Source organism: Sebastes umbrosus, chromosome 11, assembly GCF_015220745.1.
Source record: "Sebastes umbrosus isolate fSebUmb1 chromosome 11, fSebUmb1.pri, whole genome shotgun sequence".
NCBI classification, from domain to species: Eukaryota; Metazoa; Chordata; class Actinopteri; order Perciformes; family Sebastidae; genus Sebastes; species Sebastes umbrosus.
In genome coordinates, this window is record NC_051279.1 from 28,018,416 (window position 1) to 28,043,328 (window position 24,913).

The 24,913-nt window shown below is 42.9% G+C and overlaps 1 protein-coding gene across 6 annotated transcripts in view; it reads right to left on the minus strand.

The window, feature by feature from the left end:
* The window catches only part of LOC119497149 (vacuolar protein sorting-associated protein 13B-like), a 393,997-nt gene that overhangs the window by 160,697 nt on the left and 208,387 nt on the right, over positions 1 to 24,913 (minus strand). For 4 of the 6 annotated variants that reach the window (XM_037785042.1, XM_037785044.1, XM_037785041.1 and 1 more), the window contains 6 exons: positions 18,869 to 19,040; positions 16,847 to 16,961; positions 10,151 to 10,292; positions 8,888 to 9,139; positions 8,162 to 8,312; positions 7,690 to 7,801 (listed from right to left, as the gene is read on the minus strand). In XM_037785042.1, the coding sequence (XP_037640970.1) occupies positions 7,690 to 7,801; positions 8,162 to 8,312; positions 8,888 to 9,139; positions 10,151 to 10,292; positions 16,847 to 16,961; positions 18,869 to 19,040 (944 nt within the window). Of the gene's footprint in view, positions 1 to 7,689; positions 7,802 to 8,161; positions 8,313 to 8,887; positions 9,140 to 10,150; positions 10,293 to 11,430; positions 11,498 to 13,153; positions 13,287 to 16,846; positions 16,962 to 18,868; positions 19,041 to 24,913 lie in introns of those variants that run through there. The other 2 variants (XM_037785043.1, XM_037785046.1) reach the window with 2 other exon arrangements.

Genomic DNA, 24,913 nt, shown 5'->3' on the forward strand with positions numbered 1-24,913 from the left:
AAAAAAGGAGAAAAAAAGAATGGCATTTCAAATGAAAAGAAAAGAAAGAGCCGCAGCTGTCATACAGACAGACGCCTGAGAGGATCATTCAGTGTTTTGCCCAAATGTGAGGACAAGAGATTAGAATACATAAAACTCGCAGGGTCTCCTAATCCTACTACTAGCACAGCAACAGCAGCAGCAGCAGCAGCAGCAGCAGCAGCAGCCGGTGAACCCCAGTGACCGGCGGTGAATTTACTGAGGTGACTGCTGACGCTGTGACAGGTCTGCACCTTTGAACAGAGCTGATGTGCTGAGGGCCTAGAAGCAGCTTTATCCCACACCTTGCCTTCACTCCTTCTGCCTCAAACTAATAAAGGAGAAATATTACCTCTGCTGCTACCGATTTTGTAGCAGGCTCAGTTTTAAAGCCAAAGTGAAGATACCGATATCATATGAAACAAAAAAAACCTAAGGAATCCATTGGTACCAACCATGTCATACTAGCTTGGTGGAGAAAAACAGGCCAAATGGCCATTTTCAAAGGGGTCCCTTGACCTCTGACCTCAAGATATCCAAATGAAAATGGGTTCCCACGAGTCTCTCCTTTACAGATATGCCCACTTTATGATAATCTCATGCAGTTTGTAAATGGAAAAAAATATGGATCCATTTAGAAAGCACACAACTGCTCTCCCAAAAGTTTCTGAGCACGTCAATCACTTACTGTCAGAGCAGTACACCTCTCTCCCACCTCTCTGGGGACTTGTATCCCTGTTGTATCCAAAGATAAACCATACCGGCTATGACAAGGATGTTACTAGAGGAGCAGGATGCATAGAACGCAGTGCCAGGGAGTTTTATTGGTAACAGGCAGGGTCCTGGCTTCGGCGGGCTGTGTTTATCTGCGGAGGGGAGATCCCCATCACAACCACTTATTAGGACATATATGTGGGCTTAACCAGGCAGCCATTCAACAGCAATAAGGGGCTTGCTTACTGACCACAGTGTGCTGGGACTGGGACCAGTCTAACCAACACTAGAGCGGAGAGAGAGAGCGGAGAGAGAGAGCGGAGAGGAAAAGCGAGACGGGAAGGAAATAACAAATACACAAGTAGACAGAGAGAAAAAAAAAATAGAAAAAAAGAGACATGGGGGTAAAAAGGGCAGCAGAAGGTGAGAAAAAGTGGAAAGTAAAGGAAGGACGTCTGAAAAAGAGCTATTTAGACGTACATACTGTATACATATACTGCAGCCAAACAGAAAGAGCCTGCAAGGAAAAAGGAGAGGAGGGAAATGATGACATCGGAGAAAGGTCAAAAGAGGGCATGAAAGAAAATAACAAAAAGAAGAAGCAACAGTAGCATTAAAAAAGAAAGTTAGGGAGATGGAAGGTGGGACGAGGGAATTGAAGAATGGAAGGTGGAAAGAAGGAATGATGGAGAAAAAGTTAGGAGAAAAGGGGAGAAAAAATAAAAACAATGCTGATCAGAAAAAGAAGAAAAAGAAAGGATACAGCAATCAAAAATGTGTAGAAAATACGGATAATGAGAAGCTAAGTGGTGAGGGTATATAACTGCTAAAGTAAAGAGGTAGAGTAGGTTAAAAACACCAGAAACAGACATGGGATGAGGAAAGAAAGTAGAGAGAAAAAGAGGAAATGGACAAAATAAATGCCAGACATAGTTTGGAAAGTGGATGAGAAAAAGAGGCAGGAGGAGTCCATTGATACAGCCACATCATGTTGACTTGGCGCTGCATCACCACTGACACAGCAGCCGTGTCTGCCGTTGCCGTGGAAACGCAGGCATGTGCACTAATCAAAACAAAAAAACAAAAAAAAACATATTTTGCGGTAGCGGGATGCTCCCTGAGTCTCCCTCGGACAGACCATGAGGTAACCGAGCATGTGATGGAATCTGGAGCTGTGTCATCGAGGTGTGGGGATGTCGGGAAATGTGCAGGATATTTTAAGACACAAACACACACACACACACATACACACACACGCGCGCGCACACAAACACACACACACACACACACACACACACACAGACATGCAGACACATGGATGAAAGCAGGCACACAGGGAGGGACAAACACACACACACACACACACACACACACACACACACACACACACACACACACACACACACACACACACACAAGAAGGTTAAAGGGGAACTACGTCCATTTTCAAAATTCATACATGATATTCCTATGGTCTAAGACAGTCAAAGAAATATTAGTAAACATGTACAACTCTCTCCTAAATCCAAAAACTAGAGTGCTAAAACTCAAATTTGTGATCATATGTCATATGGGTATAAAGTGTGGAGTATGTGGAGCTAGCAATGAGGTAGGCATAGTAGGCCCCTACTGACCCACATCTATGGTGCTTATAGAGACTGATAACGCCTATTTAATGGCCTGATAACAGTCGAATCTGATGACGAATTGGGAAAGATGTTCTAGATGACACTGAGAGCAGCCAGGAGAATGTTCTGAGTATATGGGAACATTTTCTGTTTCACAACTGAAAACACTAAAACAGAATAAAGCACATTTGGATTCAGTCATCCATTCATTGTTTATGGAGCAGCTCCAGACTTTATACTTGATGACATCACAAGTTTGAGACTTACTTCTCTGGTTTCTGGCTTTAAGAGAGAGCAGCTCATGTTCACTGATGTTGTTTGAACTTTCCTATGCCATGGAAATAACATATTAGTATTCCTAAATCTTTCATTATTTAAACTTTCCTTGGATAGTAATTATTTAACTGAGTTTTTATTTTTTCTCTTTAAAAAATCCATTGTTCGGATAATACCAGTAGCAATTATTAGGCATATCTCATCTCATAATAATAAGATTATAAGCCCTCTAATAGATTAAGAGGGCTCCCCTGTCAATCCAAACTCCCTTTATATTCTAACAGCAAACACTGAGTTGGGAATCAAGAGCAGGAATAGAAGGCAATGTGCAGGGACAGTGTAAAAAAAATCAATAACAAGTTTAAAAAGGGCCATCTAAAAGAAAATCAGCATATATGGTATGTGTGTGTGGGGAACTATGAAAAATATGTAGGGATTTTGGAGCTTTAGTTGCATTAAATATAAGAATATTTCATGTACTCATATATTGCATTTGTTATTAAGTATATTGAAATCTTGAACTACAAATTAACGAAGGCAACCAAAAACATTTGATTTAATTTCAATAAGAAAACAAACCGCTACAGAGCAATACAGTGTGTTAAAAAACTAGAGCTGCAAATATTAATCGATTAGTTGTCAACTATTAAATTAATTGTCAATTACTTTGATAATCCATTAATTGGTTTGAGTAATTAAAAAAAAAAGATTGTGATTCCAGCTTCTTAAATGTGAATATTTTCTGGTTTCTTTACTTTTGTGTGACAGTAAACTGAATATCTTTCAGTTGTGGACAAAACAAGACATTTGAGGACGTCATCTTGGGCGTTGGGAAACACTGATGGACATTTTTCACCATTTTCTGACATTTCAAAGGCCAAACAACTAATTGATTTATCGACAAAATAATCAACCGATTAATCGGCAGTGAAAATAATTGTTAGTTACAGCCTTATAAAAAAACAACTAAGTCATTAAAGTCGTTTTCACTGTAGTTGATGAAAGGTCAATATTGGGCCAAGATATTGTCAAACTGATGTAATGTTTTAACCCTGGACTTTTTAACATGTGTCTCTATGCTTTTAAAAAAGGGACACTCAGTCACCACATGGTACTTGAAAGAGTGGTCCCCGTTCACCCCGGCATACAAGAAGCTTTCAATTAAGTGTTCCATAAGTGAAAAAAATCTCATTGGAAGAAAAAAGGAGAAAAACAGAGAGAGAGAATGAGAGAAAATAGGAGTGGGGAGTAAAAGATCTGTGAGATTTTTACAGAGGGCCCAAACCACAAGAAAGTCAGGGCTGAATGCTTGCTGGACATTCCCCGGGCCGGCGCTCATGTACTTGGAAAAAGCCCGCTTTTTTTCAAGCACAGGAAAATGATTTCAGCTGTGTAAATTGACAGCGGCCTTGTAGCCGAAGATGGAGAGGGAGAAAGAGGGGAAGCCTGCAGCTCTGTGTCATAATTCCTGCTTAGCGAAGAAGCCGCTGGGGACCCGCTGCTTCAGGGAAACAAGATTCAACATCACATGATCAAATGAAACGGTGATAATTGTTACCAAATGAACCCGGCGGTGGATATCAACTGAGCTCTATACGGCTTTACAGTCAAACAGGTTTATTTGACCTTCTTTGAGGAAATCTATCTGATAAATACACACTGTGCCCCGAGAAGGTTGAGGCTGAAAGGGAAGCTGAGGAGCTTTGAAGTGTGTCAGAAACAGTGTTAGGTGAACAGCATCAAGACATGCTCCGTCAGGATGTTTACACATGCTCGCTATTTTAGCCTTCACTCTAGTCTTCTCTCGCATGGTGGCATTACAGTAAATCCTGCTCTTAGACGCTGTGAGGCAATCATTTCATGTACAGTAGACAATAACAGCATGGCTGCTTCAGATCAGTCATTCAATTATGACAACGGATGTAATTAGTGGTGGGCTTTAAACAGAATTGCAGCAAATGGCTACCGGCGCTCACAGACATATTTCTTCCTATAGCCACAGTTGGTTATAGATTGTAAACACACATCGGTTTGCATGATTACAGACTCTCACTTCGACTTTCTCTATACGACCTGGGGGAGCACACGCGGTGCACAACTCGGCGCAGATAAAGCACACAGCGGTGCTGGGTAATGGTATGTCAACAAGTCCCTGATCTCAGGGTTATCAATCATGTGACTCAGAAGTGTGATCATCCTAAATTGGAGGGCCGATGTGAACAGGGAAGGTGGTGAGGATAATGCACGGTTAGGAATGGAAGAATGAACACAGAGAGCGGTTTGACATAATTCCTGGGTTTCGTTGCAGAGAGGGAAGTGGCGGCTCTTGGCTTCTGTGTGTAGAGGTTAAGGGGGCGAGTGCATGTGGGTGTGTTTGTACACACGGCCATGCCTGCTGCTAGTGTTTGTGACGGAGCACGTATATGTGTGTTTTTTTTTTGTGTGCGTAGGTACAGTGTGCGGTTGTGTTTGTTACACACTTGGGTGTGAATGCATGACTCAGTGTAGGAAACTTATTGTGTTTGTGAGTGCCTGACTGCGTGTATTGAATGGCGTGCGGAGGGCTACATGGTAGCGTGCATATGTGTTCGGGCCAGGGTGGAGCGGCGTGCGAGGCAATCTGTGTCTATGAGCAGATGTGGGCACCACAGCCGCCAATCCTCCAGCTACCACAGGCAGAACATTACTGGCCGATACGGGGTGAAATTGCATGGCTGGTCTGACTGGTTTTTGGGGCGAAAGTCTGAGAAAAACTCCAGATTAGTTTCCATGCCCACAAGATCATCATTTATCATGTGACATGATAACAACATGGCCAACATGACAACAAATAAATCTAGGCACAGTTGCCATGGAGATGGAGTAGTTACTACCCATTAGCTGTGCTAACTTGTACCAAAACAAAAAGCAAACATTTCAGCGCAGTGTGGAACTAGAGGGGATGAAAAAAAATACCCCCAAAAAGTCCCTGCAAAACAGTAGCTATGGTTACTGATCAATACCATCTTTGCTCCAATACATCAAACAAGTAAATGAGAGACTGTGATGGAGATAGCGTGGGTACTTTGGACAACGTTGGACAGAGTGTCTCCAACTTGCACAGACTGTCAGACATGCCCCTAAGCCTGGACCGCCTCGGCCTACCCTGCTCCATGTAATCTCCCTGCACATGACACTTCCACCAACTGAAGGCAGCAATGAAGCCTAAAGTGGCCTCTCCTCTCCTTTTGTTGTCCACCTTCTTTCCTTTTTTTCTCCACTTCACGTCTTGTGTCAGCTCACATCTCACTTGCAGCTGCACAAAGCATTTGGCACCACTTTTATCTCCCTCATTACATGTGTTTGCCAGCTCCATATCTGCCCATTCACACACTCTCTCTCTCTCTCACACACACACACACATATACATAAGCTGTGGGGCTCAGGGGCTGCGGTTTTTGAGGCAGCTATGACACAATCCAGATTCTTTTAGCTGCCTATAGCAGGGAAATGTGTTTTGCGCGGAGCTATTTCCCTCAGAAGTCCAGATTTTCCCTGCCTAGTTGCTTTGATCCACATGGCACGGGGGGAGGCTTGTGTCAACAGTCTTGTGTTTCAGCTGGAGGGCCCGGCAGACCCCCAAGGTGTCACTCAATTCATACTGCTGTCATTGCCAGGGCAGCTTAACCACTATGTGGCGCTGTCACTCGCTGTACCCTCCCATGAGACAGCAAACATACACACAGAAGTGCACCCAAGCAAAGCCCGGACACACACACACACACACACACACACACACACACAGAGACACCAAAAAACACAACAGGTTTTATGGAGTGTGACTTGAGGTCAGACAAATTTGAATGGCACCTTCAATGAACTGTGGTCAAATAGCAAGTTTGGTGTTGGTTTAATACTACCAGCGGTAGTGTGTTTTCAAAGAAGAATGTAATAAATGTGTGTGAGTGTGATGAGATATATTAACAGAAGAGGTGTCGGAGCTGAAAGTTAAAATGTGTACAAGAGGGAGAGGGAGACTGTGAGACTCAGCGATGAATATCTTGCACATCATCTTGAAGTTACGGAAGCTCTGAGAGGCAAGTGAGAAAAAAAAAATCTGGTGATCCATTTTCTTTTCAAGTCTGATCTAAATTGTTTTCTCTCCTGTGTTTAAGTCTTTTTTTCCATCTGTGAAACAGGTGGAAAAAAAAGTTTTGGCAGGTGAAATATTTTTTTTTTGTCAGGATCAAGTGTTTGTTGTTGTAATACTGCTTTCGGCCACAAGAGGCGGAAGTGCAACACTTCTGACGAGAAGAAAAAAAAAATCACCTGCCAAAACTTTTTCTTTTTCAAAAGTTTTCACAGAAGGAAAAAATGTAATCTACAAAAACTGAAAAAAAAAAAAAATTATTTAGATCTGACTTAGAAAATGGATTACCAGAATTTGTTTTCTCACTTGCATGCTTAACATGCTGTTCAGGGGATGTTATTAGGAATTAGGGAAGGAAGTTTGATTATTCTGCATGTGATTTTAGACTGTTGACTGCGGGTGGCTATGGAGGTCAGAGGTGGAGCGGGTCGCCCACAAATCGGAAGGTCGGAGGTTTGATCCCCGGCTCCTCCAGTCCACACGTCAAAGTGTCCTTGAGCAAGACACTTAAGGCTGTGCCATCGGTGTGTGAATAAGCATTTAGATTAGATCCCGATGGGCAGGTTGGCACCTTGCATGGCAACCTCTGCCATCAGTGTATGAATGTGTGGGTGAATGCTGACATGTAGTGTAAAGTGCTTTGAATGGTCAGTAGAATAGAAAGGCGCTATATAAATCCAAGTCCATTTACTGTACCATTTAAACATGCACTGACTTTCTAACTGGTACTACTGTGACTGATTATATTATGTTTTTATCACATTTTGAATTGTATACTTACGACGAATGTTTCACTAAAACAAAGCCTTACATGGTGGACTTTAATATCGCTTTTCCATTGAAAACAGTAAATATCCATTTTTCTATCTACCACATAGTGTCGATTCAGCAGAGAGGTTGTAGTGAGAAGAGAGTTGGTCTTACTGGTAGATGTCTTTTCGCAGCACGGTGCGGGTCAGGGGGTTATCAGCCTGAGGAGCCATGCTGAGGGAACCCAGCTTTAAGACCAGGGTGTCCTCTCTTTTCCCCTGGGGATCTAGTGGGACACACACAGACAGTAAATCAAATACACTGAATATGAAGGGATATATTTAGCCTTACCACTATTAGTCATAACCACCAGCAGACAAAACAAGCCTCCATCTATGACATTCTGACAATGGTTTTATATTCTGTAGGAGTGTATACAACTGTGGTTGGTTCTTCAGAACCTCAACTATTTCTCTTAGCAAATGTCTAATGTGGCGGCTCTGCTATGTCTGGCGGGCTATGACAGGGACTTTCATACAGGCACCACAGAATCTGAAGCACAGCCTGTGACATAATACTGTCCCCATTGTTGTTTCCCATGTGGAAACACAAGTGTGCGTTCAAAAGCGACAAGTAGCTCTCTAACCTGTATGCTTGTCTTGTGCTCCGGGGCAGAAGACCCTGATCACGCTGGTGTTGATGTACATGAGAGGCAAACATCTGGAGGTCAGCGTGTGGCTTCTCATTGGTTGACCTGCTGACTTCCCGCGCTCTCTGTAGCGTCTCGGTACCGTAGCCTGAAAAGACATCAAGTCAAAAATATAAATAATACATTTATAAGCACAGGTTTTGTTGTTTTAACGTCTGGTTCAAATAACAAAATAAGTAAATAAATCCTCATCATGGAGTAGACTATCAAACTGCATGAAATGTGTAGGAGTTTAACGTAAAATTGTACTATATTGTACACATTTTAATTTATTATAAAGGCTAACTAACTGGTTAATTGGCACAATATATTTCCTCTATTAATGTCAAATTATTATAAAAGAAAATATATATTTAAAAACAAAAGGCAGCTGTTGTCTTTTTTTTTTTTACTTGTGAACAAATATAATCATTGAAACATTATTTAAAAGTTTTCTGAATCTGCTCTTTTAGGGAAAACATTTCCAGAAGAAATAAATGTTCAGAAGGCTGTGATATGTGTAAATACCAAAATAATCATTTAACTAGTAATAATAATGGTCCAAAATTATGTATAATTGCATAGGGAAGTAAAAAACGTGAAAAAGTGTATATATATACACTTTTTCACGTTTTTTTTTACTTCCCTATGCACACACACGACTGACAGACACATTTTTTCTACCTGGAAGACCCCTGCTACAGTAGCTAATAGGGGACAGGATAGCACCACATCAAAGGGCTGGGCTGTCAGCAGGATTTCTCTCAGGTACTGAGGTGAACTGTCTGCCAGAGGATCGGCAGTAGCACTGCTGCGTGTTGGCCGCTCAGGCCGGGTGGTGAGTTTGTGGCGGACATTTTTGGTGACAGCCTGGGTGTAGGTGATGGACAGGAAGCCGTGCTGCTGGTGGGAGCCCTCCAGGACCTTGGCTGCCGTCTGGCCAGTGATCAGATGGGATGAATCACAGTGACAGTTAATATCAGAGCAATAGTAGACAAAAACTTTAACTCTTCAGTGTCATTTTGGTCTGATTTCTTGGATGAGGGTTAAGCCTGGCTGAAAATAACATTTTACAATATATTTTGCAAAAAATCTCCAATTAAATGACTTGAAAATCTTAATCAAGAAACTCGGGCAGATAGCTTTTACCTTCAGCAATACTTTATTTAAAGGAAAAAGACTTAACCTCAGCCAAAAAATCAGCCATCTGTGTTCCCATATGCAACTCTAAGAAAGCCAAGCTGAAGCTACTAACTAAAAAGGGTTCTAGAGCAAATGCATTCATATTCTGTGCAGTAATTTAGATTGGATCCTCAAATCATCCAACTTTATGAGGTGCATACATTCGTATAAAAAACAAGTAATGATTGAATTCTGAGGCTGAATCATTTCTGATTTATCAGAAAAGCCAGATTTCCAATCTTAAGTGTGATTTGCAAAGCAAATACAGGCTGAAAATCACTTAAATACCAAATAAGTAAAAGAAAATAATCTCCAACTGTTGCACGATTAAAAGAAAGGCGGATCTGTTTAAGACATCAGGGTAAAGTCTGCAAAAACATCCAGTAACAGTGGACTTAATAGCTGTTAATAAAATAATTTATCAACTGGAAAATGTCTAAAAGCATAAACTCTGATCCCTTTTGGGAGACATTCTGTAAAAAAAATGTAAGTAAATACATGAAAAAACAAGTTTAGAGGACATTCCTCAGAGTTCAAGTGTGTTATATATCTACAGGACCCATAGAGGTATTTTCCTTTACAGCATTATGTGTTTGATTTTATTAATTTGTGATTGTTACAGTGAATATATTGCAATAATGGGTAAACCCATATTAAAGCACTGGCTTCTGAAAGCTTTCCGAGTATCATGGAGAACTTTTTTAAGCCATTGTTACCGGAGGTTAAGCAGAGTCAATTAAAAAAGAGAAGAAAATGGATTCTTACAGGAGGGAAAAAGCCAGAGAAGTGGCTGAAAGATTCTTGCTTGCTGACGGGTCGAACCAACACAGTGCGTCTGTTTAGCTTGTCAGTGCAAGAGAGGACCACTCCTCCAATGCCGCCCGAGCTCCGAACACCCTCCTCCGTACTGGAGGTGAGGAGAGGAAAGGAGGAGAGAGAGAGAGAGAGAAAGAGCAAGAGAAGGTAGATGCCGAAAGGGACGGAGAAGGCAAGAACAGAACAGAGAAGGGTAGAAAAAAAGACAAACAGGGAAGAAAATACAGAAAAGCGTGAAACCACAAGATAATTTAGGAAAAATGAAATATAGAGTAAACTGATTAAAAACCAAAGGGAGTTGCACCAGCTTGAACCAGCTGACATAAAGTGGAATGGTCTTATACTATCCAGTATTAAGAATATTGAAGCACCTGTTTAATTCTAGGATGAGCAGTACTTTGAATGGAAAAGGTAGAATTTAAAATCTTAAAGACTTAAAATCCCTGACCTGTACACAAGATAAATGCTGAGAGAAATATCTCTTATCATTTTATCTAGTGTACATTCTTTACTAGGTCTGTCCTCGACCAAAGAATTTCTTAGCCGACTAACGCTCATATGATTTTGTCGATCGATAGTAGTTGATTTCATCGACTGTAAAACTGAGTTTCTCCACAAAGAATCGCACAAACGCACCACTTAAAATCTTACTGGAGATGTGCTCATAAGTTTCTTGGAAATAAGTCATTCAGCATGAAAAAATCTTAGTCGACTAAAGAAATCTCAGTGGACTAAGACCAAAACGACCGATGATTCGATTAATCGACTAAGCGGGGGCAGCACTGTTCTTTACTGCTTAAATAATGTAAACTCTGCGCTATGCAACACATTTCTTTTATTAGGTACTAGTATAAGACCATCCCCAGAATAAAATTTCATCAACATGTCCTAGTCTCCTCCCACACACACAAACACACAGAAGAACGGTTGTCACCAGATTTCATTGGCTTGATTATTTAGCCAATCACAGCCACTGGAGAGACAGGGGGAAGTTATTCTGTAAATTTATTTGTAATTTTATTGAAAATTTGAAGGTGTATCAAATTATTCCATGTGTGGACACCCTGCGTCATAGCCAAAAACAATGTGTTTTCCCTTTATTTTCCTGTCTGTCCAGCATGAGTAGAGATGAGCGACCTTGATTAGGAGCAGCAGAATGGCAGAGGCACAGTAATACAGAGGCCTAAGGGCGGCTGCTATGTCTGGTTTGGGACAGGCAGAAGCCTCACCACAGCTGTCTCCTTGCACTGCAGAATGAGTCCTTCATAGTGGCCAGAGGACAAGCCCTGCCCTGGCCTGGAGAGACACACAAGGCGAAGCTTAACTTTGGGCATCTGGGATTACTCATACTGTTGTGGCAGGGACTGATAATATCTCTTTAATGGCAACAGTAGTTACAAAATTGCATTTAGATAAGAGAACCACATGCTGCACATTTTTTTATCAAACTCGCAGCAGCGGAGGCACATCGAGACTTCAATGGAGGTAAATCATGTAGGGAAAATTACCATTTCTATTGAATTTTAGACAGTGCTTTGAGATATTAATAAAAACGAAACACATGTATTAACTTGGGGAACTTATACAAACAAAAATAATGTTATGATTAGGGCTTTCAATTGATTTAAAATATTTAATCGCAATTAATTGCATGATTGATCTAGTTAATCACGATTGATCACAAATTAATCACACATTTTATATCTGTTCAAAACGTATCTTAAAGGGAGATGTGTCAAGTATTTAAAACTCTTATCAACATGGGAGTGGGCAAATATGCTTGCTTTATGCAAATGTATGTATATATTTATTATTGGAAATCAATTAAAGGGAATATTTGTAACTTTCAGAAATGCTTCTTAACAGCGACACCTGTGGCCGTGAAATCAACGAAAGTCAGCGTCGGGCTCGCGCTTGCTCGCTCTAAATATACCTGAACGAGCATCGCTCAAAACAGTGAGGCGACACACGTCAGCTAAAAGCACAATATCACTCTATATTTCAGCTGCTTGGCAGTAATGTTAGCTGACCAGACAAAGGTCTCTCCATGAACATGATTTAGATCTGGTCCTAGTGTTGGCTTTTCCTGCCTAAGTGCAGGCTGAAGCAGCGGGGCTCTGCAGCGTGTCTCCCTGCTCTCTCCGCCCGCAGCCGGAGAGAGCAGAGGAGACACCGGCACCCGGTCGGTAACGAGAGGGTAACGTAACTCTCTGAAGAGCTACGTCACTTCACAAGACACGGGAAACCTCTGTTGGTCTGGAGGAGCTGCAGCATTTATTTCTGCACAAACGTCCCCTGTGCATTCACTAGATATTCTCAGAGGTAAACTCTTCTGCAGTGTGTAGTGAGCGCGCGTTCACGCCTAAAGGTGGAGCGAGACAGCGAGGACGCGCGCGCATTCTGAGTGAAGGAGAGCATGCAGCGGAGACGAGGCTCCAGCCACACGCGAGCGCGCATATGCGAACGCGCATGTGTGGCGACCCGCTACATTTATACGCTTAAAAAGTTACAAATAGTCCCTTTAACATCACAAAACAATGACAACTATTGTCCAGAAACCCTCACAGGTACTGCATAAAGCATAAAAAATATGCTCAAATCATAATGTGATAAACTGCAGCCCAACAGGCAACAACAGCTGTCAATGTGTCAGTGTGCTGACTTGACTATGACTTGCCCCAAACTGCATGTGATGATCATAAAGTGGGAATGCCTGTAAAGGGGAGACTCGTGGGTACCCATAGAACCCACTTTCATTAAAATAGCTTGAGGGCAGAGGTCAAGGGACCCCTTTGAAAATGGCCATGACAGTTTTTGCTCACCAAATTTAGCATAATTGTGGAGCGTTATTTAGCCTATGACATGGTTGGTACCAATGGATTCTTTAGGTTTTCTAGTTTCATATGATACCAGTATCTTCACTCTAGCAATAAAACTGAGCCCCCTATAACCTAAAAATCGTTGCGTTAAAGAAATTAGTGGCTTTTTTATCGCGTTAAATTGACAGTCCTAGTTATGATGCATTATTATTTTTTGTGATATTCAATTTTTGTTGTTGTGGCCATCTGTAAGAAGCAGAAAGCACCTGTGAAGCAGACATAAAAAAAGAAGTTAACATGAAGACAGACAACAATTAACACTCTTTATCTACAGTATATAATAAAATACACACACACATACTGTATACGTGTACAGCAGTATTACAGTTACTCCAGGATGCCAAATCATGCACAACACATGTATGGCAAAATGTTTCACACAATGGAAATGGTTCAACACCATCTGCATCGTATCTTTTACGCCACCCTCAGCTTAACCCCCCCACTTCCCCATCCCTCTTCATTACTCCCCAACAGCATACTGGGAGCTCATTGATAGAGGAATAGGCCTACTGGTAAGTGTGTGTGCATGTGTTTCATGCGTAGTTATCTCGTGTGTGTGCGCCAGTTCTCTCTGTGCGTGTGCCTATGTGAATATCTCTTTGTAATCTCCTTCTCAGCAAGAGTGACTAATACACATGGACCCCCCACAAGCTCTTCATTTCTCCCATCATCCCTCTCTCTTCTCCCTCTCTCTCTCTCTCTGCTCCCATCCAGTCATCCTTCGCTCCGAGCCATTTGCGGAACAGCTGGAAGACATCAGCTCCAATCTGTGTGAGCTGCTCCTTGGAGCCAAAAAGGGTGAACTGTCACCGGCCGTCCTGTCTCAGGGGGGTGCGTCTCTGTGTTTCAGAGCAGTTCAAGGAGCACCGTTGCTAGGGGAGACCCGGCTAAAGTAAGGAGAAAAAGAAGCTTCCTAATTTCTAAACTTCCCACTGGACGGGAGAGTTTCATACCCAATCACCTCCCTGCTTCTCTGTTTACCTTTAATTCATCTCTCCTCCGTGATTAGTGAGCCCCACACCTACGAGTCCTACGCCAACCTATTTCCTATTCCGCTGGGACTCCTTTTCTGTCATTTTCCCTCCTTTTCTCCACCCTTTTTTTGGTCCTCCTCCTATTTTGATACAATCAGCAATTCAATTATATATATTCACCTCGCATATTTGCCTGCCCTATCTAACTTTCCATTCATTATCCAGCAGTGAGATAGCTGAGGCCAGATGAGACATTTTCTCTGTCAAGCTTGATTTAATCTGACCCACTGCACACAAATAACCTGGGCTGGGTGATGACATACCTAACAATTATCCGCTCAGAATGATTAATATGGACTCCAACCCCAGTGGGCTCCCTTGTATATGTGGATGATACAGATTAGAGTGGGCCGGGAGCCCAGAGGTCCTCCACTGTGTCCTAAGCAGCCATGACTATAACCTGGCTTGGATGATGGAGCGCTTCTGCCTGCCAGAACTTTGGTCGGTTAAAAGTGTGTTGAGACCATGTTGTTAAAAGCACATTAAACTGAAATAACCTAGAAATGAGAAAATTGACCTATTATCTACTTAGGAAGGCATAGAGGTCTACTAAAGAGATTAAGGTTGGCTCCGTCTCAGAAGCAATTGGACACACACCTGCGGAGAACAGAGCGGTGTGATATAATGACCCGCGACACCTTTACGCTCTAAAACTGTCTAACCACTGACACTGTCCTGGCTTAGGTTGATTCTCCATACTGTCTGTAACACATGTGGCCTGAATATAAATCAACTGACTGCAGCGAAAACAGGGAGGTCTGCAAGATACTCGCTAGAGAGTCAGGTTCAAAGGCAAGACGGCCGCCTCACTCCCTCTCCGACCTGTACTCACATGGCTGATTTTAAAATCTGGCAAATCAGAATCCATATGTATTATCGCGTCAGTGGTGGGAGCGTTGATTGCTGATGACGGGGTTTGATACGGGCGCACGGCGTGGGAAGGTCCATCTCCCTTTCTCTGCCTGGCTCGATCAGAGAAGGAGGCACTTATCGGAAGACATCTATTCAGGCACGTAGGCAAACAGACCTGGAAACACACACTATGGTCCGCTGGAGTGTGAGAGATGGCTGTTTCATTATCTCCTCAGACAGAGACAGAGGGAATTGCCTCCTGCTAAAGTGGTCTCTTCCCAACAGAGCAAGACCTCAGGCACGTACAGAGCACGCTCGCAGCTGCTGACTCCATCACGGAGGCATGTGATCAAGGCGAGGAGGAAAATAAGGATTTCGATATTGAAATGAAGCCACCCTTTAATTGACGGGAAGAACGTGTGTGTAGGGTGTGGGGAAAAAAATACAGAAAGGTTTAGTTACAGCTTCAATTTCACCATGATGCAGTGTGTGCTTTCATAATTTCAGAGCCCAGAGCTAAATTACTCCATTTTGACTGGAAGTTGACATGGGGAGAGATTATCTTAAGGATGCAATGGAATATCGCCCAGTGGTTTTTCCTTCCACAACGCGTTAATGTTTCTGTGAATCGATTCAGACACCGCGGACTGAACTCTGCTCTGTGAGTCAGAGTCGGCCCGGCCCAGGGCTCGCTCAATGCGTCCGTCCAATCTGTTGGTCCATGTGTCTGTCCATCTGCCTGTTAGTCTGCCTGTGGTAACCACTGCAACAGCTGTCTGGAAAGACGATGACGCTGAGGTGATAATCCGAAAAGAAATCACCCATATGAGCAGAAGTGGGAACAGACAAAGTGTTAGTGGTATTGGTGGTGGAGTGTGTTTGCAAATGTGTGTTTAGACTCTGGGACTGTGAGAGCACTAATGTGTGGGTGCAGCAGGGGGACCTGGTGGATAGAGAGTCCCAGTTTTATCACTGCCTCTGCCAGTGCCATATCATATAGATATCACATTGTCATCAAAGTCATTCCTGCTTGCTGCTTGTGTAGGATTTGGCGGCATCTAGAGGTGTCGTTGCAGATTGCAACCAACTGAGTACCCCTCCGCTCACTCCTCCCTTTCCAAGACTGCGGTAATATGAACTGCTGAGTGCAAAACCGTGGTAACGCCATTCGCCTCGCTCAGAGGTCATCCGTACCATAATATATAACACTACTTTAGGAGCAACGGAAGTGAGACGGCAGCTGGCAGTTCCACGGTTTTGCGCTATGCGGCTCACATTCCCGCAGTTTGAAGTGTTGGAGAACCACGGTGGCCTTCAGGACCAGCTCCCTATGTAAATCAAGCCCCCAGGAAGAGCACCGGGATTTGAAGCAAATTTTTCGTAGTGGCCAAACGGCGGTACTACAACTTCTGTGTCTGTCACATGATGCCATTGGGCCCAAAAAGACTTTTTTCACATTGGGAAAGAGACGTCTGTACATCAGTGGTTATTTTTTTTAGAGGTAAATCAACTTCCCAGTATGAACACTTTTATAGCCCTCTGCGGCACATGTAACCGCAGTTTCACAAGCGTGTCGGAGAACTACGGTGGCCTTCAGGTAACGTGATAACGCGAGAGGCTCTCTCTAGAGTGTTTGGTTTGAGCAACATGGCGGTCTCCGTGAAGAGGACCCGCTCCCTGTGTAGATATGAAGGGCTCATTCTAAGCTAACGAAAACAACGGCTCTTAGTTTCAGGTGATTATACACTAATGAAAACATAGCTATGATTATTATATTCCATTTCTGCTAATGGAGCCCCTGAAATGCTACACACTTTTCCTTTAAAGACTACCTGGATGCATGTATGGGCTTACATGTGCGTTGTGATGTACATTACCTGCATCTGTGGTGGTCGATGTTGAAGCTGCCAACTTTACATTTGATCTTTGTATAAACATCCTGGACGTCTACTGAGGCACTCAGGTCTTCTAGTTCACTGATGACACAGATCTCTGACAGAAACACCCACAAAAAGAAAACATTTCAGACATTTTAAGATCCTGAAGTGAATCACAGTGGAAAGACATTCATTATGCGGCTTAATTGTGTATCAATCTTTAGTTTGGGAGTTTTCTCCCCTCTGTTTCTGTTTAAGAATGCCGTATGGCCGTCATTGTACTTGGCAAACAGGCGATACAGCTGAACTCGGACTTGAGTAGAGGAAGTTTCATCTGTGCGTGTGAATTTCATTTCTGTGGGCAAGGACCTGCACTGTAGCTAACCCTGTCCAGGTCTTGCCTTTGGTCCCGATCCAACTGCTGTGGTCAGTTCCTGCACAGTGGACACACAGTGTGTTTTCGAAACTGGACCACTGCTAGGCTGATTAAGGCGAGAGCCTATGTACACACATGCACACACACATACACACACACACACACACACCAGTCATACTGAAATATGTGAGTAAGAAGGCAAAGCATGAATAAGATATCCCTCAGTCTGTCATAAGGAGGAGTTTGTGTGTGTGTATTCATGAAAATGTATGTGCGTGCCTCAGTGCACCTTGTGTGCAAACAAACCCACCCACTTCAGGCAGAGTGAGTAAGCTTCATAGACGGACTGATTAACTTTGTATTGAACCGAGCTTGTGAGCTTAACTGTTGCTTCTCTCTCATTGTTTCCACAGAGAGAGAGAGAGAGAGAGAGAGAGAGAGAAAAAGAGAGACAGAGAGAGAGAGAGAAAGTCCCACAATCACAGGCTAGCTTGGGAAAATGGACTTCATGCATGTGAAACTATGGTTGTTGTTGTACTGTTGCCTTGCGGTGACTCTGAGAAACGCAGAGGTTCCTAACGGCTTATTAAAATTGAAACACAAGGCATGTCAGCTTTATTGTGGAGACTGTGTGGAAAGAACTCTCCCAAGTTGTTAGATACTCAGAAAGTCATAGTCTCCGAACATGGTGTTGATATTGATGTATGAGTTTTGTAAACCCACCCCTGTAAAGAGTACTGTGGAAAGCCTTAGTCCCTTGGTCTTAAATGGTTCATCTTAAAAGAAGGAAAGTGTACCACTGATTTGTGCCTTTAGCAGAGCCTCTGGAGGCTCACGCTTGAATTTCTACCTCTAATCTTCCAACACATAATAGCATAACATTATACCCGAGAACCAATACGTCTTGGAATGGCTGTTTTTTTCCATTTCTCTGGAAAGGCAAGAATCTGATTTCCTTTGCAGTTGAAAAACATATTACATCATAGCAGATTGTCTGCAGTCCTATCTGCGGCTTACTTATCTCCGAGAAATGTGCATGTAATATTAGCCATCTAATATATCGCATGCACACAATTCTTGTTTTCAATAACATGCTTAATGCGTTGCACACAGAAAATCCAGTGGTAAGTTCCTCTCCCAACTCAGATGGCACATATTAAGGCCAAATCCAAAGCAATGCCTCTTTAGGATGTCTCTAAGTCAAACCATCTCTGTGAGGTCCTCCAAAACATTCCGTTTCCACTATTTAAAGACCTTAAGCTGGGCGATCTGCTTGGCAGATGCTAAATATTATAGCCACCAATTAAAGGTAAATCTAGCCTTTCATCGCCCCAGTAAATCTAAAGGGGACAAGAGGCGGTTCGCTTGGGATTCATCATCCATTTATTTATTTGTCTTCTCCCCCCCCCCCATCCCTGCTTCTCTCCAGCTGCTTTCCCCTTCCCAGTGCACAACATTCGAATGAGACAAGAGGTGGGGGTTGATCACTTAAAGTGTTGATACAGCAGGACCGTAAGAACTCCGAATAGCTTCCTGCAATAAAAGCTAGTTCCGCTTTACATATGAGAGTTTTCTCTATTGTCTTATATTAAGGCTGTCAATCCAAAAAAGAGCAGGAAGTATCATATTGAGGTTAGGTGGCATACCTGTCTTTTTGGCAGTTGGGTCGGCAGCAAATAGTTTAACTGTGACCTTGGGTAACATCCACTGCATCCAAAGGCTGACCTTCCCGCTGGTGCCACCGATGCTGCTAGTCTTCTGCTCCAGAGTCACCGTGTCGGCGAACGGGCCGTCGTCTCCAGCAGGCACCGAGTCACCCTGGGGAGCCAAAACAGGATCTGTTCAATCAGGGCTGATGAGATGGGAACAAGCCATGAATTGAGGCCAAACTTGGCGTTACCACATGAGCGCGAAGACTGTGACAGAATTCAAACATTTACATCAGATTTAACATCTGTTCAAACAAATCTAAGGAAATGTCCTTTTCTTGTCAATGTCAAAGCCATTAACAACTCACATTTTAGTTCACAAAACTGGATAGTCAGTTAAGAGTTGCAACAGTCAAACAAGAAATTACATTTTATGAAAGAACATATGCACAAATTGACAGTAAAATCCTGATGTTTGTGTTGCAACAGTTTGTCCATCTGCTTGCGTGCGTGTCCGACCATGTGTTTGTGTGAATGTGCACGTATGTTTGAAAGTGTCGTCGCTGTGCGTGTCGCCATAACAAAGCAACCGCCGGCTTTCGAGCCTTTTGGTGTGTAGATGACATCAGTGTCTGGTGAGCAGAGTTCCACTTATGGGGGGAAAAGGACCATTGTGTGGAGCTGTCGCTGGTGTTAACCCCAAACTAAGCCACCGGCACCCACGTGGCCTGCCTTTACTCACAAGTGCGCCAGGACACACACGTCTTGCAGCCTGGGAGAGAATGGGAAGTGAAGACCGGAGGCGGGGGGCTGAGGTGGAGAGGCAAGCAGGATGCGGCGGAGGAGCTGTGAGCTCTCATCTCATTACTGGAGGTTTGGCAACGCACTGAGGATGACAGCACTGGGGACATTTTTTTTTTATTATTTATTTCTCTCGTGCTCTTCCTGATATATCTGTTTTCCAAACATGTATCTTCGTGGCTGACTCGGATTGTGAAAAGCCTGCAAACAAACAATATGGCAATTTGCAGCACTGGCATTGTGGGGTTTCACTTTTTCCACAGCTTTTCCCATCGCGGCGTGGTAATGACAGATTGTGTCATGGTTATCGAGCCTGGCTGCGGTTGGTGAGGAGATTATCAACCATCTCAATTAGAAAGCCCGCAGCTGCTGGGCTGATTACAGTGTCTTAAAGAGGGTCCAGATGAGGAAACTATGTCCCTGTTGAGCATCTGGGGGGGGAGGGATGAGGGCCCCATGCTAAATTGCAAATTTAATTTAATTGTGCAGTTGAGGGGCGGCTGACAGCAGAGCTCAGTAACAACGGATGACAATAATATAAATAAATTAAGGTTTATACTGATTCAAAAATAGATTCAACATTACAGTGTATGGGGATCACTAGAAACAGATGAGAAGCGTGTGCTCCGTGGGAAACATTAGCTTAGAGCTGCAACCATTAATCGATTAGTTGGCAACTATTAAATTAATCGCTAACTTTACAGATTTTAAATCCATCAGATATAAAATAAAGAAAGGAATGCACCAGAAACACAAGCACAAACTTGGCTAGGCTGTAAGACACTGAAAGTTCTGCAGCCAGAGGAAATACAGTCCTATACTAGATCAACTATATAGTACCGTATATAACATTATATAAAGCCTCATAACCCCCCATATGATGAATTTAAATACTGTACTTATGAAGAAAAATACCAAAAAAAACAACACTGAATCACTTAATTCCCCAAGAACTAGCATTTACTCCAATCAAATGTCTCCAGCAGTGTCATTACAGTATGTGTTTCCATGGAACCAAACAGTCAAGGTGTGTGTGCGTATGTCTATGTGTGCGTAATAACGGTGAATGGCAGTGAGTAATATGAGCCCAGCAGTAATGGTGTTCAGTCAGTCTCAATGAGAGATATTCTGGTGTCAACTGCCATTTGGGGGCTAATTATTGTTGAGCTGGAGTCAAAACACGGGACTGTGTGTGTGTGTGTGTGTGTGTGTGTGTGTGTGTGTGTGTGTGTGTGTGTATGTGTGGTCAGGACTGTTTAGTTTACAGTTCTGGCCAGTCGGTAGGATTAGACTCTGTAATGTCATGTGTGGAAACAGGAGCCAGCCGCTGGCGCTGTGGGAAGCTCAGACCACTGTGTACTGTAGCGTGGTTACACTGGAGCATCGGACACCCGACTGCTCCAGCTTCCCAGCCAGAACCGCTGCTGTCTGTCACTTAGAGACGCTCGGTCTCTCTAAGCTGATTTCACCAGGGTCAGTAAGAAAGAGCAATTATTAACAGACTGACATACTTGCTATTTCTTTTTTTTTGGAATCACACAAACATTTTTAAAGCCACTTCCAATTGAAGAATCTTGCCAATTGTGGATGGTTTCAAATGAGAGTAAACAACCTCAAAACTGGCTAGTTGTAAAAAATCCACCTACAAGACTTTTTTCTAATACATTTTAATGCATACCTGGAATTTGAGACCATCTGAAAAACCCAAATTAAGAAAGAAAGTTGTAAAAAGAAGGCTGCTTTCAATTGAACCTCTCAAAACATCCTTCAACTGTAACTTTGCATTTTTAAGATAAATGATCACATGGAGTTAGGGATGTTACAATACCAGAAATGTAGTAGTCGATACCAATACCAGTGAAATTCCACTATTCTAAATACCCAATGCGATACTAGGATAAAAAACGAAACAATAAATCCCATGTACTTCAACATACTCTTTTATTACCGTTTGCATACTAGTTTTTGCTAATATTTTATTAATCCCTAATGATCAGCCTAGAGTTTCTTGCCAAAAACTAAATTTTACAAGACTGCATTTGAATTCATCATAACATAATTTACCTTTGCTTAGTACTCATTTCTACTGAATAGAGCTTGAACGCATCACAATGTAACTCAATGCATCCTCTGTTAGCTGTTAGCTCCATTATTTAGCCAGGCAGGACTGTGCTGCCCATTGGCTGCTAACAGCTCACGTTAACTAGCTCTCTTCCTGCCGATTTCAACATGGATTTGTTGTTCAAAATGTGGCATTATCAGGGAGATTTTCTATCATCTCCGGGACAACGGTACGCTGTTAGTCTCCAGCCCTGATCCCTGATACCCATGGTACCTGCTGTACTGTAGAAAAACAAGAACCGTCACGTTTTCAGGTACTGAAGTTCTTCAGTTCTTGTGACATTCCTACATTAACATGCACAACTGTTTTTTTTTTAAAGCAGATGAGACAAATAGTAAGTCCAAACAAAAAAAAAAAACTCTAAAACAAAAGCTAAGATCACTAAAAACTTTTTTAAAAAAAGCCAAAGCAATTTTATGAGTGAAAATTCCCTCCCCTCTTATCAAGGTGAGGCCTTGAAGAACAGATGTGGAAGAGTGGCGTTGGCAGAGGTGGGCTCGACCACGTTCCTGAACTGCAGGACTTGGGGCCCCAAACACACACAAACACACACACACACAGACCCATACACACACTTTCGAAGAGGGAGCTATTTTCCCACACCTCCACAAGCCAAGTTGTAAAGTATACAGTTTAATTCCTGGGCCTCCGTGCTATAAACGGGCTGAGGATCCGGGTTTATTTTCTTTGCAGAGTTTGTCTTTGCTCATCAGAGAGACCCAAACATTGGAAGACAACAGCAGGCTGGGAAGTGTCGAAGAAAGATGGAGGGAAAGACAGACTATGAAAGAAGAGTGGAAAGAGAGAATAGTTTAGGGACAGGTGGAAGGATGGGGAAAAGTTGGGAGGGTACAAAAGATGGGATTAGTGATAGCAAGAGACTGTCGTTGGACCTTGGACCATCTCCAAGCAAACCGTGGAGTGGTGAATTGTAGTGAGAACATAAATGCAGGAAGTGAGCCAAAACGCAGGGGATTATGGGCTGACTGCGTGGGCATTTGTTGAGCTGGACACAGTAGACTACAGGTTAACATGAGTCCGATGTTTGCTTGACATCTGAGCCAAAGAGAACACACAGAATATCCTAAATAAAGTCCACAACAATAATGACATTTATAAATTAGAGATAAACTGGAGGAGAAGGGATTCGTGCTCACAGTAGATCAGTGCCGAGTCAAAGTGAAAAAACTTCAACAGTAATATTTTGAAGTCTGCGATTCCCTGCATAGAAGGGGCAGCTCACCAGATGAAAAAGATAAATTCGCTCCTTCGCTCAGCAAATACAATATTTTATTTGGTCCACTTTAATTTGTGCACCGTGAAACCGAGCCAGACTAAATAGAAAACGAACCAAAGTATAAATTTCACTCTGATTCTGACTAGTTAAATGGACTATGGCTTGTGAAAGCGCCCTACAAAAAAGGAGATGGCGGGATAAAGCTGCAGATGGAGATGTAGTATGAGAAAGGAAGAAGGGGAAGTGAGAGAGATAGAATAAAGCATGGATTATGGACTATGGTGTATTCATATTCATATAATTCATAAATACAAGTAAAACATGTATATAAAAATTGTCACAGAATATTGGGTCAACTCAATAGCTGAGGGCAGCGGAGTCTTTGGGAAGGGTAAGTGAAAATAACAAAATAATAAGTACACTGCAACAGCGTTTTTAGGTTAAACTTTTGATTTTACCTTTAACTCCCCAAAAGAAAACTGAATAATTTGCCCCTCTGGTGTGAACTTATCGTGTGAATCTCTGGCATAAACTAATATTTATCCATTTTTATTTAGTTTTGCTCCTGCTTGAGTATTTCTTTCTCTTAGTACTCTCCATTTTTCTCTCCTTCTCTCACTCACTGAAGGTTCTTTCAGACACAACGCGAAAACGCCACCACTGCGCTCTGAAACACATTATTTCCACAATTGGCTTTTTACAGCTTTTTGCTGCATCGAGCAAAGACTTTGGGCACTGCACATTGTGGCAAGCGCAGCTTAAACATGAGCTCAAACTGCGCTGTGTCGCAAGTGTAGACTGCTCTCTTCTGCCGGGCAACGACAGTTGGTGTAGCTCTATTGTCGTCCGGGTGGAAACAGTAGGGGTTATACACGCTGTTCAGTTCCAGAAACAGGCTGAGATAACGAAAAGGAGAAAAAACAAATTGTGAACATTTTTCATAAATCTGGAAAAATACGGGAGAATTGTGACCCCTGCAAGTATGGCTGTAGGGCAGGGGTTTTCGGGCAGTTGGTGTGGATGTAGTTGTGTAGACAACTCGAGGACTGAGCAGCAGGGTGGGGAGCGGGGTTGTTGGGGAGAGACTGCTGCCACTACTGCTGAGACTTATCAAAACAGCTCCTACATTCTTGCTCAATCACCCGGCCTCCCAGAGGACTAAACACTTCTACCAGTGTTTGTACTTAGGTAAACAGTGACAAGTGGGCTGTCAGGGGCCTCCGTGGCCTTGTTATAGACGCACTATACCGTCGGGCCTCCGCTGCCGTACCAAACTGCTGCCACTTCTGTGGGTCCACAAATGACGCAAGGGCACACACACACACATGTTGATCGTGCGGAAACAAATGCGGACACAGATGCACATCGACATATGAAACACTTTTTTTTTTTCGTGTGTATGTTCTCCCACAGACACACTTTATTGGCTCTCAGGGTGGTGTGATAGCTGTGCTGTGACCCCAGGGGCCCCACACTGCTGACAGGGCCCTGGTGGTCAAATAGCATTAAATCCTGGGCTGGTTGCCAGTGCTTAACAACACAAACACTCATCAACTCCATCAGTTTTATGCATCCTATGCTCCTACTTCACACGAATACACACACACGTATTACACAAGGCCCTGGTGGCTAAGGCCCCAAGGCCATGGACCCCCAGCTAGTCTTTGTTGCTGCTACTGTACTAAACAGGAGGAAAAACGCCTGCCACATTGTCAAAGTCAAGGATAAGCCTCACCTAGGGACGAAAGGAGCACTCAACATTTGTTGTTGCCTCCTAAAAACTCTCGACTGTAAGTTTTCCATCGGCTTCGCACATGCCTGCACGCACTGCCACACTTTATACCTCATTCTCTGGGTTTGATATTTTATCTGAGCGAAAAAT